Raw genomic sequence first — 17,780 nt, 5'->3', positions numbered from 1 at the left:
AATCAGGGCCTGAGCATCCTAGTCAGTAAAAAATTCTCATTTTTTAATAAAAAAAACCGCTTTTTTAACGTGAATTTTAGGACCATAAAGAAAGTAAATAAAATAAATAATAGAACATTTTATTTAGTTTAAAGTTTTAAAAAAATTGAGATTCGTGGAATTGTTGTTTTTTGATGGTAAATAGACGGGTATAATAACCTTATCGAACCACAATCTCTCAACAGTTGTAATGATACACATTTAACCAAATGTTATCTTGAACTTGACATTCGTTTCATAGAACAATAACCGAAGATTAGAACAACAATCCTATTGCATGCTTCGGACTACGGTCACATCTCAATGAACACTCACACGGGATAGAATAGAGAGAAGAAAAAAAATATACTTTTATTTTGTTTTCCAAAACTCATCATCCGTTAAGTTTCTAAAACGCAGTATGAGATTCCATAAAGTGATAGCCAGTATGAGAAGAAAAAAAAAAATAATAATTTGCCTGCCCCACCAAATACCGAGGGACCGGTTTTGGTGACGTCATTATTTTTATAGACAGCAATATTCTACACGATCTATTGTTCAAATTACTCTAAGCTTTAATAACTGGGTGAAAAGCCACAGATGAAAATGATTTTTAAGACAATGTGCATGTAGAATACATTAGCTAATACAAAATGTTACATCAGAGGGTAAGTTTGTTCTTTTTGTTTAAAGTTTATCTTAAAGCGATTTCTACTGATTATTTTTAATGAAAAATAAATTTAGACAGTCAGCACATCTTATCATTCAATAATATCTATGAAAACCTCATTTGAATAGTAAAACAGCTTCAATTTTGTTCATTGAAATACAGACCCATAAGGCTGTTTTTCGCAGAATCTATCGTCGCATAAAATAAATTATTTTTTTTTTTGTGAATATGCTATTTTTAAAACTGTTATGACATAGCAACAGTTATTTATGACTGTTAAACCAAGTTTGTCTTATGTTCAGCCAGCGCCCTCTATGCTAACTCTCGGAAAATGGCGCAAAACATTAATAGGAAGTTAAACTATAGTTTGGTGAAAATGAAAAGGTTTTGTGATTTGTTTTATTAATATTTAAAAAGTAACTCCAGCGCTGTATTATCTGAGATTATAAAAACTTCCAAAAATTGAGAATTATTCGTTTATAATGATAATTTTCATCTAAATCACGCTAAATAATTATTAGTCCATTCTAAAGCTCTTTATGGCAAGATGGTATATGTAGTTTAAAAGCTTAGTTCTGCCTCAAATGTGAACTGGTGGCTTCTTTATTTTCCTTGTCGAAATAGCTTCGAGAAACGAATATAGTAAATTGTTTATCTTTTATAATAGTTCATGAACAGCCCACCCAATTTTTGAGTTTACAATTACCAATGTTCAACTCCGTAGCGTTGTAATTTTGAATCCAATCCAGAAGACAAAGGAACTTCTTGATCAAGTAATGGGAGAAAATTGCCTTCGAGGAAGACTCTTTGATAGAACTAACCCATATTTGCGTGACATGGAGTGGAAAACCTCACACGGTTAGTCCGACAGCAAGAGAACTCTAATCCATGATCCGGGGATATTTTACGTCAGCACAAGGGTCAGTGTTAGCCGAGTGCAGAATTCATATAGACCAGCCATTGCTGGGATTAATTCAAACCTAGGTCACTTCATTGGGGGGATGAGCACTCCATCCCCTGAGTCATTGTGGCGCAATATATATTGTTGGAATATATTGTTTTTCCTCCACTTTTTGTTACTTGAAGAGTGAGACAACTCTTAATGGTGTTCTTGTGAATCATATTTGAAAATTGATGAAAAAATCCGATTTGAATATACTAAAAATTCAAAAGGTTTCGAGCAATTTTCTTAGTCTTTTTGTAAATTTTGAAAGAAAAGTCTGAATGGTAAGGGTTTTTTCCACAAATATCATTTTGTACTATTAAGCAAGATTTATTAATAATGACGTCTTCATTATGGGGAATCATCCCCTGTGAAAGTACATTTTCTTTGACATGTTTACTTACCTTCAAATTTTGTCATACGGACGATTATTGTAAGGTATTATCATAAGTTAATAAATTTTGTTTCATGATACAAAATGGAATTTGTGGAAAACCCCTTTTCACTCAGAGCTTCATTTCAAAATTTACAAAAACTATTTACAAAATTGATTGAAACTTAAAATTTAAAGAAACAAAATAAAATTTAAAGAAATTCAAATCAGGTTTTTTACTTAAGTTACCAAATACGAATGGCAACAAAATAATGAATTTTTTAAAAATATTTTCTGAACCTTTTTAAACGATTCTTTTTCTTTAAATTTTAAAATGATAATTTTGTTATAAATTAAAAATAGTTCTAAAAAACTTTGTTTAATTTACCAATAAACCTAGGGGGGGAAAAAGAGAGGTGTGAAGTAAAGTTAATTCTAATTCCATGTACTGTTCATAGAATATTTTAAAATTAAGTTTTGAAGATAAAATGGGATACATGGAAAGAACATTAAAAAAGTTCATATTATAAGTATAAAGCCTCGATATATCAATAAAGCCTCCAGTCCTTGCTCAAGTGATAGATCCTCCCAAAGAGATGTTCCAAGAACAAATTCCGACGATAGGTGGTCGATACGAATTCTGCCACAGTACTGACTTAAAATATCCTCATTAGGAAACGGATCATGGGTTAGAATTCCCTTAACGTTGAGCCAAATCTGTGGCAAGTTTTCGAGGTTTTCCTCTCTATGAAACACAAATGGGTTGGATCAGGGGCGGATCTACTTAAGGGCTTTTTGGGCTGCAGCCCAGGGCCCCGTGGAAACAAAGGGCCCCAGTCCCCACTGAAAACAATAGGTGATATTTTGAATTAAAACAAATATCTAATATTAAAAAAAAATAATATTATAAGGTTGGCAATCCTGAGATCAATCATCCCATGCATGTGCGCGTCTATCGAACGGAACGGGGAATTACCCGTCGCTTGTTTTTGGTCAGTGTATTTCTTCGCGTCTATTACGGGGGACTTCCGCAGCGCCGCTTAACGCCGGACGTAATTTTGTTTCTTTTTCAGCACTTCTGTTCTCGTCGTCAAAGTGACAAACTTGTTTAGTTTATTAATAACTGTCTTGACTACCAGAAACCCTCTGATCCCACTGAAAACTATATTGGTGTTCAGCAAGAGGACGGTAATACCGAGGCGGAAAGAAATTTAGAGAACATTAAGTTTGAGTTTGAGAAATATGTTGACGTGGGCTTGTGGCCAGAATTGCTAAATAATGATTTTATTAATGACATACTCTCACATGAAATGACTGACTTTTAAAATAAAGATCCGAAAAATATATATTCAGCTTCAATAAAGAAATACAAGGAACAAAACAGAACATTTTCAAATAGGTATTTCATTAAGAAAATGAAAAATGGTCAATCACTGGAAAGATTTTGGTTATGTTATTCAACCAGGGTTGGTACTGTTTTTTGTTTGACTAGCAAACTTTTTTCTAAAATCCCTTCTCAATACGCAACCGGATTTTCTAATAGGAAACACATAGAAACTTGTTTAGAAAATCATGAAAATTCTAATGAACATAAGAAATCAATGTTAGTGTGGTTGACACGTGAAGGCAACAAGTTATTTGTGAAGGCAACAAGTTAATTGTATCATTAAAAGACTTCGTGAACAACATAAGACTCCAATCAGATCAGAAGCTAAAGGAATGCGAAGAGAAAGCTAAAAAATTAAGTACTAGTGCGGGAATAGACTACAATGACATAAACAAGAGAAGCATTACTCCAAAATTTTCAGATAAGTCTACAGATAAATTCTCAGTATACGGCGCAGAAAAATTTAAAAGAGACACGCTAAACGTTGCGTTGGATAAGCTGATTATGGATTTAAACAAAAGGAGCCAAGTCTATGAGATGTATTGTAAGAAATTCAAATTTTTAATGGATTTGCAAGACAAAAATATGGAAAACATAGATCTGGAAAGTGTACGTAATATTGTTGATTATTATCCAGATGACGTAGACGAGCATTTAGTGAATGTGTGCATTCGGTTAAAATCCTATTTACTTCAGTCCAGTGGCGTACGCAGAATTTTTTCAAGGGGGCGGGGGTTCATAATTTTCAGAAATTACTAAAAGAAATTCGAGTATGTAATAAAGCACTATTACTTCCCTAATTTAGACAGCTAGACAATTTTGACTTTTTATTTAGACAACATTGCTTAGTTAAAATATTTTATTTTTATTAAAAAGTGGGAATAAATCAAGCCAGAAAAAACTACTCATACTGTAACAGCTACCTAAATAATAACCATATAAATGTGAATATTCCACAGAAAACCAATGAATTTAACTAAAAAATGACTTACCAACAGATGGGGAATTAAACCAGTATACAAACACGCTAAAAATTTATTGATTTATACTGTAATATCCAAACGATGGGGTTTTTTTTGCAAGTTCGTTTAAAATGTCTTCGACAGCTGGGGTAAATTTTCTATGAATGCTTAAGAGCGCCAATCCATTCATTCTATTATTTCCCGTTGAGTTGCGTAAATAAGTCTTCAAACGGCGCAAAGTCGAAAAGGATCTTTCGTTTGCACTCGTTGAAACAGGTAGAACGACCAATATTTCTAGGAGTTTGAAAATGTTTGGTGTTATATCTTTATTGCACATTCCAAGAACATCCGCCGCAGTTTTTGGAACACTACCTCCGTCTTCACTAATCCTTTTTAATCTTTTATACCAGAATTTTAGTTCAGACTTAAGGCTTTCTTTACAGGTATCCAAATCTCCAGCGTTAAATTCCACTAATGCTTCAAAAGCCTTTATGTTTGAAGGTTGGCAAATGAAAGGATCGGCAGGTAGAAGACACTGAAATCCTTTCAAAATATCACGATGCGATACAAATCTTAAGTTTAATTGTGTTATAAAATTTTCTATAAATGGAATAAAAACACTAACTCTGAAATATGTTTCCGGTGTCGATGAGGGAAAATTATCGCGATTTTTCTGTCTTCCTGTTATTCTAGGGATTTGCATGGAAGGGGAAGATCCAATGCTTGTTAGCATAAGAGAAGAAGAGCTGAATATTTCAGAGAATGTTTCAGTGGCATTTTCACGCATTAATTTTAGATCTTTAATGACATCTTCTGTAAGACTCACTGCCTCTATCAAATCTATGCTTGTTTTTTGTAGGTATCTACAGAGATGGATTGTTATGGTGAAAACTTTGTAAATGCACAAAAGAGATATTACGAACTGGCAATTAGATAATGTGCACAGTAAATAATTAGCCTGGGTAGCTGATTCCTTATCCTTCCATTCTGATATTTTTTGTAGTGTTTCGGTGATAGGCTCGAAAAGTTCCACCACAGCGGTTACTGAGTCGTATCTTTCCATCCAACGGGTTGCACATAGCTGTTTAATTTTCTCCCTCTTAGAGCTGGTTTCCATCTCCTCTATTGCTGAAGATAGGACATACTGTCTTTTTGGCGTATTTAAAAAGTCGTATAATGTTTTAATTGTCCCTAAGCAATTTCTAATGCCAGTTATTTCGCGCATGCATTTGATACAGCCAAATTGAGGCTATGAGCAGAGCAATGTACATAGAGTGCTGAGGGGACAATACTTCTTACGTTGGCTTGTACACCATTAATTTTTCCACTCATTGATGCAGCACCATCGTACCCCTGTCCACGTAACTTTTTTATATCAACTTTCATAGACTGTAATTGGTCTAATATTGTTGTTGCTATTGCTTTTCCGGTTAAGTCATGCACCGGAATGAATTACAAAAACTGTTCGGTGATGTTAAAATTTTCTTTATCGACATATCGAACGTATAACCATAATTGCTCTATACCTGCAATATCAGTTGTTTCATCTGCAAGAATGGAAAAGCAAGTTGCATCATTTATCTTGCTGACTAGTTTTTGCAGGATTAAAATATTGCAAACCTCAATAACTTCGTTCTGAAATCGAGGGCTGGTATACTGAGCATTTTTTCTGCTTGACTCTAAAATGTTCTTAAGAGTCGAATCGTTCTTACTCCGGAAACGAAGCAATGCCCGAAAATTTCCGTCGTTCTCTTCACCTGGTTGTCCAGCAATTATTCCCGAATCCTTATGTCCTCTTAGAGCGAGACCTTGATTTCCACAAAATAAGATGGTTTCAATGATTGGAGTAATGTTTTTTCTATTTTCTAATTTTCTTCTGCTTGCTGCACTGTCAACTTGTTCATCCACAGGTTTCATCTTTCCAAATAAAATATCGTTTAATGTCCCAGCAGTTTCGATCGATTTTTTGTGATAAAGACATTTCTCGTGTTCAGAAAATCGCTCTACAGCATTTTTCCAGTTGTCAAATTTTACATTGCACAGTTGGCCTAAAGGTTGTTTTCCAGAACCGGCACCACTTGGGGCGAAAAGTACACAAAATTTGCAAAAAGCACCACCCTTAACCTCTGAATATGCAAGCCATTTCCAGCAATAAAGCCATTTGTACTGAAATTTCAATTTTCTTTTTCCTTTTTCAGGAAAAACAAATGCTGGATTGGGTTCCCAAACATTTTTAAGTATATCCAGTTTTTTTATCCTCGCATGTATTATCTTCTGAAAAAAGTCCAATGTCATATGGGTGGGAAGTAACACACGCTTTCACATTCATCAGATTCTGTTAAGCTAGAAACGTTTTCTCAACGGAAGTATCACATTTCTGTTCAACAGAAAAACTTACATTGGTACTAGATGCTGTCACCTCACTAATTTCAGGTCGTGATTTTTTCTCAAGTAATTAAAAATTGTTAAATTCCTGCGTTTAGACATCCTAAAGATCCAAGAACAACAAAAATATATACATATATATTGGCACAGAAATATCCACTAAGCTACGATCTCAAAGTTTCGAGCCGGAATGAATATCTTCAACGAGCACAGAGTCTCCAAAACAAAACAGATTTAGAAACAAGCTCCGAAGGACAAGCGGCAGAGATAACTCTTAATCTGACTAAAATCGAAAATAAATGTAACCCCCTTTCATATAATTTTTTTTAACCGCATCTACAAAATTCTCGAATTATCTCAAAGACGACAGAACGGCTAGGATTCCAGACCTCGCGAATGCCAGCCAGTCTCGAAAACTATCGCGACCGGCAGGACAGAAAGGAACCAGTGATCGGGGCTCGCCCGTAACAGTATCACGTGAATTTGGTTTCAGAAATACAACCCAATTATAGTAAATGTTTTATCAGTATTCTGAGAAATACCGTGAGAAAAAAAAAGTAGGCATAAGGCAAATAAAAATATATAGTCTTAAAAAATAATAACCCGCATAATTTCTACAAATTTTTTTATTTTTGTCTGTATTATTTCGTAAATTTACTTTGTCTGAGCTCAAGGGGGGGGGGGGTTAAACCCCTAACCCCCCCCCCCATTGCGTATGCCCCTGCTTCAGTCTAAGCCAGAGTCTTACACCTCTTGCAGTGAAATTTTTATGCTAATTTATGAAAAGAAATTTGTTGATGTTTTCCCAAATTGCTACGCTATCTTAAGGATTTTTTTTTAACTTTGCCAATCACTAGCTGTGAAGCTGAGCGCTCCTTCTCCAGGATAACATGTATAGAAAACAAATATAGGACAACAATGTCGAACCATCGACTAAATCATTTATCAGTTCTTTCCATAAATTGTGATTTAACGAAGGACTTACAATGTGATGAGCAAATAATGAAATTTGCAGCACAAAAATGCAGAAAGTTGCTTTTTAATTTATATAGCATAACTACACATAACCTGTTAATTTCTTTTGCAATAATGCTGTACAGTTGCTGTTTGTATAGACAAATAAAAATAAATAAATAAAAAAGTAAATAAAATTATTTTATTGTCCTATTTTTTTCTATATACTTATCTACATCACTATAAAAAACAGTTTTTTGACAAAATGGCTATTAGGGCCCCAAAGTAGTTTCAGCCCAGGGCCCCACAAATTCACGATCCGTCCATGGGTTGGATCCATCAAAAAGTCCTTCACGAAGGCTAGTTTGTCTTAATGCTCGATCCAGGAGTTTATTTGCCTTCTTGGTTCGGCTAAAAATTAAAGAACTATGGTGTTGAACATTGATGGTCGTATGCCCGAAACTAAGTCGGATGCTCAACGCCGGTTATAAAATTTTAAAAAAAAATATGCTCCACGAAGTACTTAGAGTATATGTTTATAGAGTATGGTAGGATATGTTTAAAGCTTAAAAAAATTATAAGACATATTTCAAAATTTAAAATATTTTTTACGAAAAAAACAGGATTATACCGTTATTGTATTCTTTGAGCTCTCAGTGATTGAAGGAGGGGAAAAAAATCGAAGATCGATTCTATATCAACGTTTAGGAGAAGCAGGATAAAAAGGAAGTTGGCATTTAGTGTGTCAGTTTTTCACAAAACAAACATTTGACAAAACTAATTGACGCAAAAATGGCAATACCAGACAACACTATACGAACGTCAGTCACATTTAATTCCATTTTTCAGATCCCGCTCTTCTTATTAAATTTGTGCTCAACGAAACAAACTAAAGTTCTTTTTTAACAAATGTAATAGAATCAAAATGATAAAATAACAAACAAATTGTGGATGCGCAATATATCCTTAAATTAATTTTATTTTATTTTATTTTATTACCACGTTTATATAAACTTGCCTTCGTGTATGTCTGTCCGGGTGGAATTTTGTAATCAGTTTTAAACTAATTTCCCGACTAGCTACAAACTTCAAATTTGGCACATAGTTCAGAATTGGATGACAATGCATGAAAATGAAGAGAAAAAAGACATACGAAGTAAAATAAAATTAAAATTTTAAAAAAAATATTATTTTCGAGATTGTCTTTTGTTGTCGATTCCATTATTTCAAATTAGCATTCGCGATCGCAACGCTCGAGTACGCCGTCTAGCGGGAGCCTGTAAATATCAGACATTAATTTATCACGTTTTCATTTAGTTCCATCAAAGTCATTGACTGAATCAGACGCCATTTTTTAGCAGCAAATAAGAAGCAAAATTTCCCTAAGGAAAAGGCCGAAGAACTTGAAAAAAATCTCCAGAATATTAGTAAATCTTTCAGGAACAGAACATGCCAAACATTTGAAGAAAAATTCCTCAATAATTTTTTATTTCTATTATCAACAAACTTGCAACTGATGACTTCCGATTTCGGATACTGTTACAGATGTGTGTATTAAGGTAAAATGCATTTCTTCTGTCTTCAATTCATTACGAATTAAAGTGAAGTCAACATTGCTTTCGTCATTCCAGTGAATAAATATGAATTCAGAACATACAGAATTGTAATAGTTATAGCATATTCTTATTCGTTATAGAATAGTATATATTTTTGTATCCATATAATTCGGAAAACAACAATAAAAAATTATCCAAGTTACTTGAAATAGTGCCATTTGTGCTGATTTTTAATTAATTTGAATCGTTTTCTTGGTAAGTTTTTTTTAGTTTTGAAAGAATAGATCATTTCAACTAGAATTCAGCTGTTCTGTTTTTAAGATACATATTCAAATTCATATCAATTATAAAATTTTGCTGTGTAGTATGTTATCTAAAAGTAATGAAGTGATAAACTATGTATCTATTATTTGAGAATAAAGTTTTCAAACAAGGAACTTATCGTTTTGGAATTCTCCGGGAATTATAAATCAGGTAAGTGCAATGATTTTTACAATAAAAAATTTGCTTGTAAATATTTTTTTTCATTTGATGATGGTTCTCTACAGAATGGTTTTTTACGTCTGATTAAGAACTATAAGAATAATAAAAAAAGAAACAATATGGAAGTTTTTATTTCAATGTAAAGAATTCTTAAAATCGTTTTTTTATCCTAAGAATTCTTTATTTTCCGTTTTTTAGTTTATAATTTTTTGATAAAAATTGTTCTCAAAATACTTTTTTTGAAAAATTAAATGGTATAACATTATGTGTTTATGTATACTTCTTGTATATTCCAATGTTTGAAGTAATATGATTCAGAAAAGTATGGAATAAAAATTCGGTACTTACATATTAACGCCACCGCCGCTACAGATTTGGCGGTTTTTAAGTGCCGCCAATCTACACTTAAAATTTTTGCACAATTCATAAAATAAAACACTTTATTTAAAATCAAAATAGTCGATCGGATTTCGGTGGAAAATGAGCCGATATAGAGTTTAGCATAGATTCAAAACAATCATATCGCCATATGAACTCTGATAAATAAGATTCCAAATGAAATAACATTTCCAAAACGTACTTTTACCAAGATAAAGTTTCATGTTGTGGGAATTGGTACATTTTCGTTTTTTCGGTAAAATATTTCCCTCCTGAAAAAATAAAATTGCATCTTGTTTTGTTTTTGGCAAATCCCAAAGACGAATTTTCGTAGCACTAAAAATGGCGACAAAAAAGAATTGTTTTTTTGTTTTTGCTTCGTCAGCATTCTTTATTTTACGTTTCTTCGTTTCTAAATAATGATTTTTATTGAAACTTGAAATTTTTTGATAAAAATTGTTGTCAAAAAACTTTGTTCACAAAATTAAATTTCATAAAATTATGAAGCTTATGTATACTTTTTGTTCATTTTAATTTTTGAAGTAATATGATTCTTAAAACTATAGAATGTAAAGTTTAAATGGGCCTTTCATGTTATATCATTAAATTTAGTAATACTATTTCTCGGTCATTAGGTTTTAACTCTTATAAGAATATACATATTTTTTTCTGTTAATGTACAAATATTTTTCCGATGTGTTTTGGATATTCCTTCTCTAATAAAAAGAGATACCATTTTGTTTTCGGTTGTACAAGAAAGAATATCAAGCATTTTTCTTTTTTAAATTTAATAAGCCACATTAAAGAAGGAACGTTGCAATGCTACACGCTACATTAACGACGTCTCCAGAGTAACTGAATGACGGTTCATATAGAAATCGCAGGTAAGCGTCTCATACAACAACGCCCCCTATAGTTCGTTGCGATCGCGAATTACATGTCAGGTGAAAAGATTTTTATTGACGGAGTATTTTTATTGGCTGAAAAGTCCCGTGGTAGGATCCAGTTTTTCCTCATTCATTTCCAGATTTTTTTGGTTGTCATCAGCATAAAACTAATGAAAGTCGTAAAGGTATTGTTTTTCTATAAAGATTTTTGTATCCCTATGTTAAAACGAAAGTTCTATTATTTTAGTAGTGGTCTTGTAGTAGTCTTGACTACTCTTGACTAAGAAAAATAATCTAAATAAAAATATATATTTTTAAAAACCACGTTTTTTGTAGTGAAGAATAATAATTGAAAAGTAATAATTTTTGAAAAATATAAAATAAAAATTTAAAAAATTATGATTTAGAATAAAAAAATTCAAAATAAAAAATTTAAAATAAAAAATAATATTTTTAAAAACCACGTTTTTGTAGTGGGGAATAATAATTAAAAGAAAATTGAAAAACGAAAAACGTGGGGCGCATGAAATACATAACAGTAAATATACACATACATATGCACATTTTCTTACTCATACACATGCACAGCCACATATACATCCACATACATATGCATATACACAAACATATTCCACATCCACATTCAGATACAATTACAATTACTGATATACCATACACATATTCTCAAGAGCACACATACACACACTAATATAACATTACTCTTATGTATTTCATGCGCCCCACGTTTTTTGTTTTTCAATTTTTTTTTAATTATTATTCTCCACTACAAAAACGTGGCTTTTAAAAATATTATTTTTTATTTTAAATTTTTTTATTTTATCGTGCACGCTTCTACTGCGTGCAATGGGATGTATAAGCGTAGAAATAAAAATCTTTAAACAGAGATAGCTAATACCCAGTAATCTTAATTGACGAAACGACTTTGCATCGTTAATGCTATTCTGTCGTTGAAAGTACTAAATACAGTATAGCTGCGAGATATAATTTCATACCACTAATAGAATTACCTACTTCAAAGAGGTTCTGCGACTAAAGAAGCTTGAGAACCTTTGCTCCCGTCTATAACGCATTCCAACAAGTAGACATTCAGTTTTTAAGGAAACTCTTTTTTAGAAAAGTTCGTTGCTCAGCAACTGTGGGAAAAAATTCGGAATCTCAAATCAAAAATTTCCTCTGTAACGTTAGGAGGGGGTGGAATTTAACTAAATTTTCAATGAAAGAGATTACTGAAAATTTTTTCGTTATACACCGCAATTTTTTTATAATGTGAGTTTTTCTTACAAATTCATAATATTAACTTATATGATGATAAGTCAAAAATGAATGTTTACTCGGGAATTGGTCTGCTTTCACGAAAAATTGTCCAGAATTTTTAAGAAAATTATTTGTCGCACTTTTAGTTTATTTTGAAAGAAAAATTCGAGATTTCAATGAACCTCTTCCTTTTTTTTATGAAAAAATTGATGAATGATACATTTTACTAATAGAAACCTATGCTGTTTTATTAAGTTCAAATGGTCATAATTTGAAAATGTAAAAAAATATGAGTGGTTCTTCTATAATAAGAGTGGCTCTTAAAGTAAGCTATTAGTACCGTTATAAAACTATGTAAAACTAAATCAATCGAAATCAGTCTATTAAATCAATAAAAACCAAGTATTTAAAGTCCAAATAACAAACAGAAATTTTTCAGCAAAGGTAATTAAATCAAGTTTTGGTTTGGTTATAAACGTAAAATACTGTTTAAATTCCAAACTTCTGATTGGAACTTAACAGCCTTCGGAAACTTAAAAATCTAATTAATACTGTGAAATTTTAACGTAGAAGATGTGGGTTTTTTTTACGGGTCTTTGAAAGGTATAAGTACCATAGAAAATCGTTTGATTGCGATAAATTTTGACCTTCATGCGTTCGCCTCGAGCAATAACATTATTCCGAAATGTAATGAATACAGTTAATTGCTATTTTGATATGATGAACTACTAAAAAAGGTGTTTCGCTTAATCTAATAACATAAAGCCACCGACAAGGATCAAAAATAATAATAAATAAACAAGTGGAATTACTTTAGCTGTATTAATAGTGTCCGTATATGCCTTTCATCCTGTGCATGTATTGTTCATCAGTACTGACTGATTGATTATTTTCTTTCTTTATTCACCCCATATTATGAAGACCCGCAGTGGACTGATCGTTAAGACACGGTTCCCAGCAGATCACCGAAGTCAAGCATCACTGGCTACTGTCAGTGTGCGGGTGGGTGACCACTTGGAACAGTCTGTGTAGGGACCGAGGGTGTGCGGTATTGGTCCTCGTTAAATTGTGCTACCGTAAAGTGCTCGACTTCGCGCGCAGGTCGTCGGGCTACCGAAGCGGGGGTGCCATCCCCTCCGCAGAGGATCAAAATTGTGATGGCATGTCTTCGGATCATCCTCCGGGATGTTTCCCAGACCGTCGCCAATAGCCCATTGTGCAGCTCTAGTGCTACGTAAATTAACAACAACCATATTATGAAGGGGTATTCAGCTAGTTTAAAAAAATTAGGGTCATGAAAATTCATTCATAGTAGCCCTTAAAGTAATCTATTAGTTACATTACAAAGCTATAACTAAATCATTAAAAATTAGTTTTTTAAAGCAATCAAAACCAAATAATTAAAATCATGTTTTTATTTTTATTAGAGTACCTTAAAGTTTGTTCAGCTGCTGCTTATTTTGTCTCTCATCACCCATTGCAAAGCTGTGGAAAATCGTTCAGTGATACTTATTTCAACAACTTTAAGGTAAACATTTTCTCTATACATACTATAAGTTTATTTTTTACCCCTTTCTTAATGAAGTTGTAGTAAAAATAATACATATAATATTATTCTAACACTATTAATATTGTAAATTTTTAATAATATCTAACGTTTTCTTTTTAACTTATACTTTTGAACTAATTTATACAAACCTGAATTGAAACTATGCATTACACAAAATATGTAATAATGTCAAAAGGCATCATTTTTAAATGCGCATAATTTTAAAAGTAATTACATGCTAAACAAAGAGCAGAACTTCAAAAATTATTGCGTTAATAACTATTTAGCTATATAATTAACAATTTGCAACACTTAAACAAAATGTGACACTTAAATAAAAAAGAACAATAAAATGGATTTTAAAAATGAAAAATAAATACATTTTTTTCAAGTTGCAGATAATACTGGTACAATCTTGGCAACTGTTTAGCTGGTGTTTCAAACCATAAAATAATGTTTTTATGATTCAATTTTATTTGAATAATAGAGCTTGCAAAAATAGCATTTTCAACATAATTTAAAATAATGTGAATGCTTTTTTGAGAAAAAAAAAGGTGTAACTTATATTTGCCATCTCTTTAAAAGAGGAAAAAAAATAAGGCTTTTTTTTTATAAAATTTTTTTTCTATAACAAGACTTTTTTTATGCATAAAAAATTTAATAAATAGTTTATTAATGCAAATAGCTGTATAATAATAGTCGATGCAACTCATAATTTTATATTAGAGAGTATGCATTGTAGAGTATACTAATTTACAAAACTTAAAAGTTTTTACAGTTTCCGTAATTCCTGGCCATACCATATACCAATACCGTAATCTATTGAATTTTTTACAGGGAAAACTTATCTGAAGTACAAGATATATCTAACACTATTGATAGTGAAACCAATGATGGTAAGAAAAGTTTATATATTTTTCTATAAAATATGAAACAATAAATATTTAAAAAAATTTCCAATTCATGAATTTTACTCTTGTTTTTAGGTAAAATGTCTTTTTCTTTAAAAACATATTTTAAAAAATGAAGCGGTTGGAAGAAAGTTTTAAGTGACATTTTAGTGAATTTGAAAAAATTAACTTTAAAATTTGTAAGTTTGCAATAGGAAATAAGGAAGATAAATGCGACGATACAAAATGAGATGAACTAAACAGAAGTTGGTGAAAAGTGTGACTGATCTATTACAGCTGACCAGCTGAGATAGTCAACTAAATTGCCACTAGGAACATAAAGGATAAATGAATCTTCTTATCCATTAATTTCCAATTGGAAGTATCTACATTTCCTTACAAATTGTTTAATTACTTGCATTATAGTGTTCACTCATTTTAAAATTCTATCTAAACACTAGACTTCCTCTTGCAAAATGCACTTCACCACTGTAAAAATAGTCAGAGACAATAACTTAGTAACATTATCCACTAAGATTTCTGATAGTTAAAGACTAGGCAAAATGTTGTAAGGTTAAATAACACTAAAAAAGTTCTTCCCTACCTAAAAAAGATTCAATTTCTTCAAATATGCCACTTAGAAACATTATTCACTTAACTCTTAAATGATGAAATAAATATTCAAGATACAGATTCAATTTTTTAATATTCAGTAAACGCTTAAAATTATGATTTTAATCTAAATTCTATTTGCTAGTCCCAACATTTGAAAGTGTTCAATACGGCAATAAATTTGAGTTGTTAATTTTATTTACATAATTTGAATGCTGTTAATATTAATGTATATCAAGTAGTTTTAAAAAAACCAAAAGATTTTGGAAATTTTTTAATAACTTCTACTAAGCCTCACAGTGTGCAGAGGATAAAATAAGGACAACATTCAAAAAAATTATATTCTATAAATTCTATTTTTGGAAAAAGAATTTATTTTTTTTTTATCACAGGCACTCAAAAAGGTAAATGACAAATTAGAAAAAGTATAATTTACTCGACTTAACTATAATAAAAGCAAATTTTATAAAGGCAAATTCCATGGTATGATTACTATATTGACAGCACATGATTATTTTTAAAATCAGATGCAAGAGACAAATCAATAATTGTAAAACTACAAAACTCTATCCTACAAAATTAGTCACCGTATTTGTTGAAAATAACAAATAAGTATATGGCCCATGAACTCATCACCATAAAAATTTGATAATTCAAAATTGTTATTCAAGTTTTTCATAATATGTCTGAATGTCTTATTAAAAAGTTTGAAACAATGAATATTGCGGATAAAGCTATATACCTGAACTATTTGTGTAATTAGTGAACAGATCCCAAATTTAAACTATCGAATCTTGCGATTTTCACTAGTATTATTAATTAAAATGAAAAGATGTTAAATCAAAATTCAAAACCTTTCGATTCTTCAAACCAATTTTATTAAAATCCGAATTTGTATTTGTAGATTTGTGTACGGAAATCAGATGTTCTGAATGCACATTAAAATGTATATCAAGACAAAAATCTAAAAATTAGAACAAATGAGGACAAATATTTTTCTATCAGGAAAATCAAGGACTACTACGAATCTTGTTCTATTATAGGAATTGTTAATGATTTTTATTAATTTATCTTTTCTTTTTTCAGATAGTTGCAATGATGCAACACTCCATAAATGTGGAAGCAGTTTAGTTGGAGTTTTTAGGCTTCTAAACTATATACCTTGGGAAAAATCTTTTGAAACAAAGTGTGCTCTGAGAAAGGTAAAAATAAGAACATTTTCTCTATCCCATTATCAACCATAGCGATTCTTCTTTGAAATGTAAAATAAAAATAGACAGTATAATTATTTCACAAAATTTAGATAAATGCATATAACATAAACATATATTAATTATTAACACTGTCATTGCTCTGCATTTTTAGAATTCCGGTGAAAAATAAATTAACAATAGTCTAAAATACAAGAGTCTAAAATTAATAATACAATAAAATTCATTATGAAATCATAATTCTAAAAAAAAAATAATGCATCCTTGAGCTGAAGTAAAATTATGCTACTTTTAAAATTTCTCTTTTAATTCCTAGAAATGTTTTAAAGTATTGATATTTGAAACAAGTATATAAATGAAGATTTTATTTAAAATTTTATTTAGATTTTTCAATTTAAAAGGAGAGTAGAAAAAAATATAAATTAGTAAAATACATAAACATCAATTGTCTCTCATAAATATAAATATGTTAAAAAGCTAAGAAGTATTATTTTATATTAAAAATAGTTCATAAAAAAAGAATTCATTTTTTATCTATATACAAATTGCTTTTTTCAGAACTTCTTTGCTTGCATGAAAAAAGAATCAACACCTTGTAAGAAAAACCATTGGAGACTGAATCAACCAGGTTTTAGAAAAAAATTAGCTCGAAGTCTTTGGGCAACACGGGGCTGTGTACTAGGAATAAAATCTGCTATGAATACTCACTTCTGATTGGGCACCACAGATTGCACTATTAATGGTTTTATTAATAAACAAAATGGTTTTAAGAAAAAGATATGACTTGTTTAAGTTGTATAAGTTACATATAAGTTCTCTGTTATCTTTTTCTATGTAGTTTAAAAAAAGTTCTTAAATGAATGGGAATTACAGTACCGAGTGTCCAAAAAATAACTGATGATTGGAATCATAGGAAAATAAAATGTGTAGTTTGCTACGTTCTACTTAGGATTAATTCACTTCATTATTTCATTTTTGTTACTTTCATTTTTTGTTTTTCATACCATATTTCTAAAAATTTAATTCTATGATACATATAATTGTAAAAATAATTTACTCAAATATAATTTCCTCCATAAAATATTTTTAACAAGTATTTACTAAAAATTATTTTCATTTAATGAAAAAAAGTGGACTTTTTAGGTTTAAAAATGTGTTTAGCAATTTCGCTGCCAATCCTCAATGGCGCGAGACGAAATTCTTCTTAAAAGTTTGTGTCAATAAAACAGATCAAGCAGTGGCAAGAT

At 30.8% G+C, this 17,780-nt stretch overlaps 1 protein-coding gene across 1 annotated transcript; it reads left to right on the top strand.

Moving 5' to 3' along the window:
• Window positions 1–334: 334 nt before the first annotated feature.
• On the top strand, window positions 335–17,477 carry LOC107457322 (uncharacterized). Its single transcript, XM_016075462.5, has 5 exons — window positions 335–686; window positions 13,699–13,799; window positions 14,658–14,716; window positions 16,409–16,524; window positions 17,092–17,477. The coding sequence occupies exons 1-5, from the start codon at window positions 672–674 to the stop codon at window positions 17,245–17,247; spliced, it is 447 nt and encodes a 148-aa protein (XP_015930948.2). The 5' UTR covers window positions 335–671; the 3' UTR covers window positions 17,248–17,477.
• Window positions 17,478–17,780: the final 303 nt, after the last annotated feature.

This window comes from Parasteatoda tepidariorum, chromosome 3, assembly GCF_982258835.1.
Source record: "Parasteatoda tepidariorum strain Cologne lab strain chromosome 3, Ptep-v5.0, whole genome shotgun sequence".
NCBI lineage: Eukaryota > Metazoa > Arthropoda > Arachnida > Araneae > Theridiidae > Parasteatoda > Parasteatoda tepidariorum.
The sequence above is the reverse complement of the archived record's forward strand: the minus strand, read 5'-3'. Positions and strand labels throughout refer to the sequence as shown.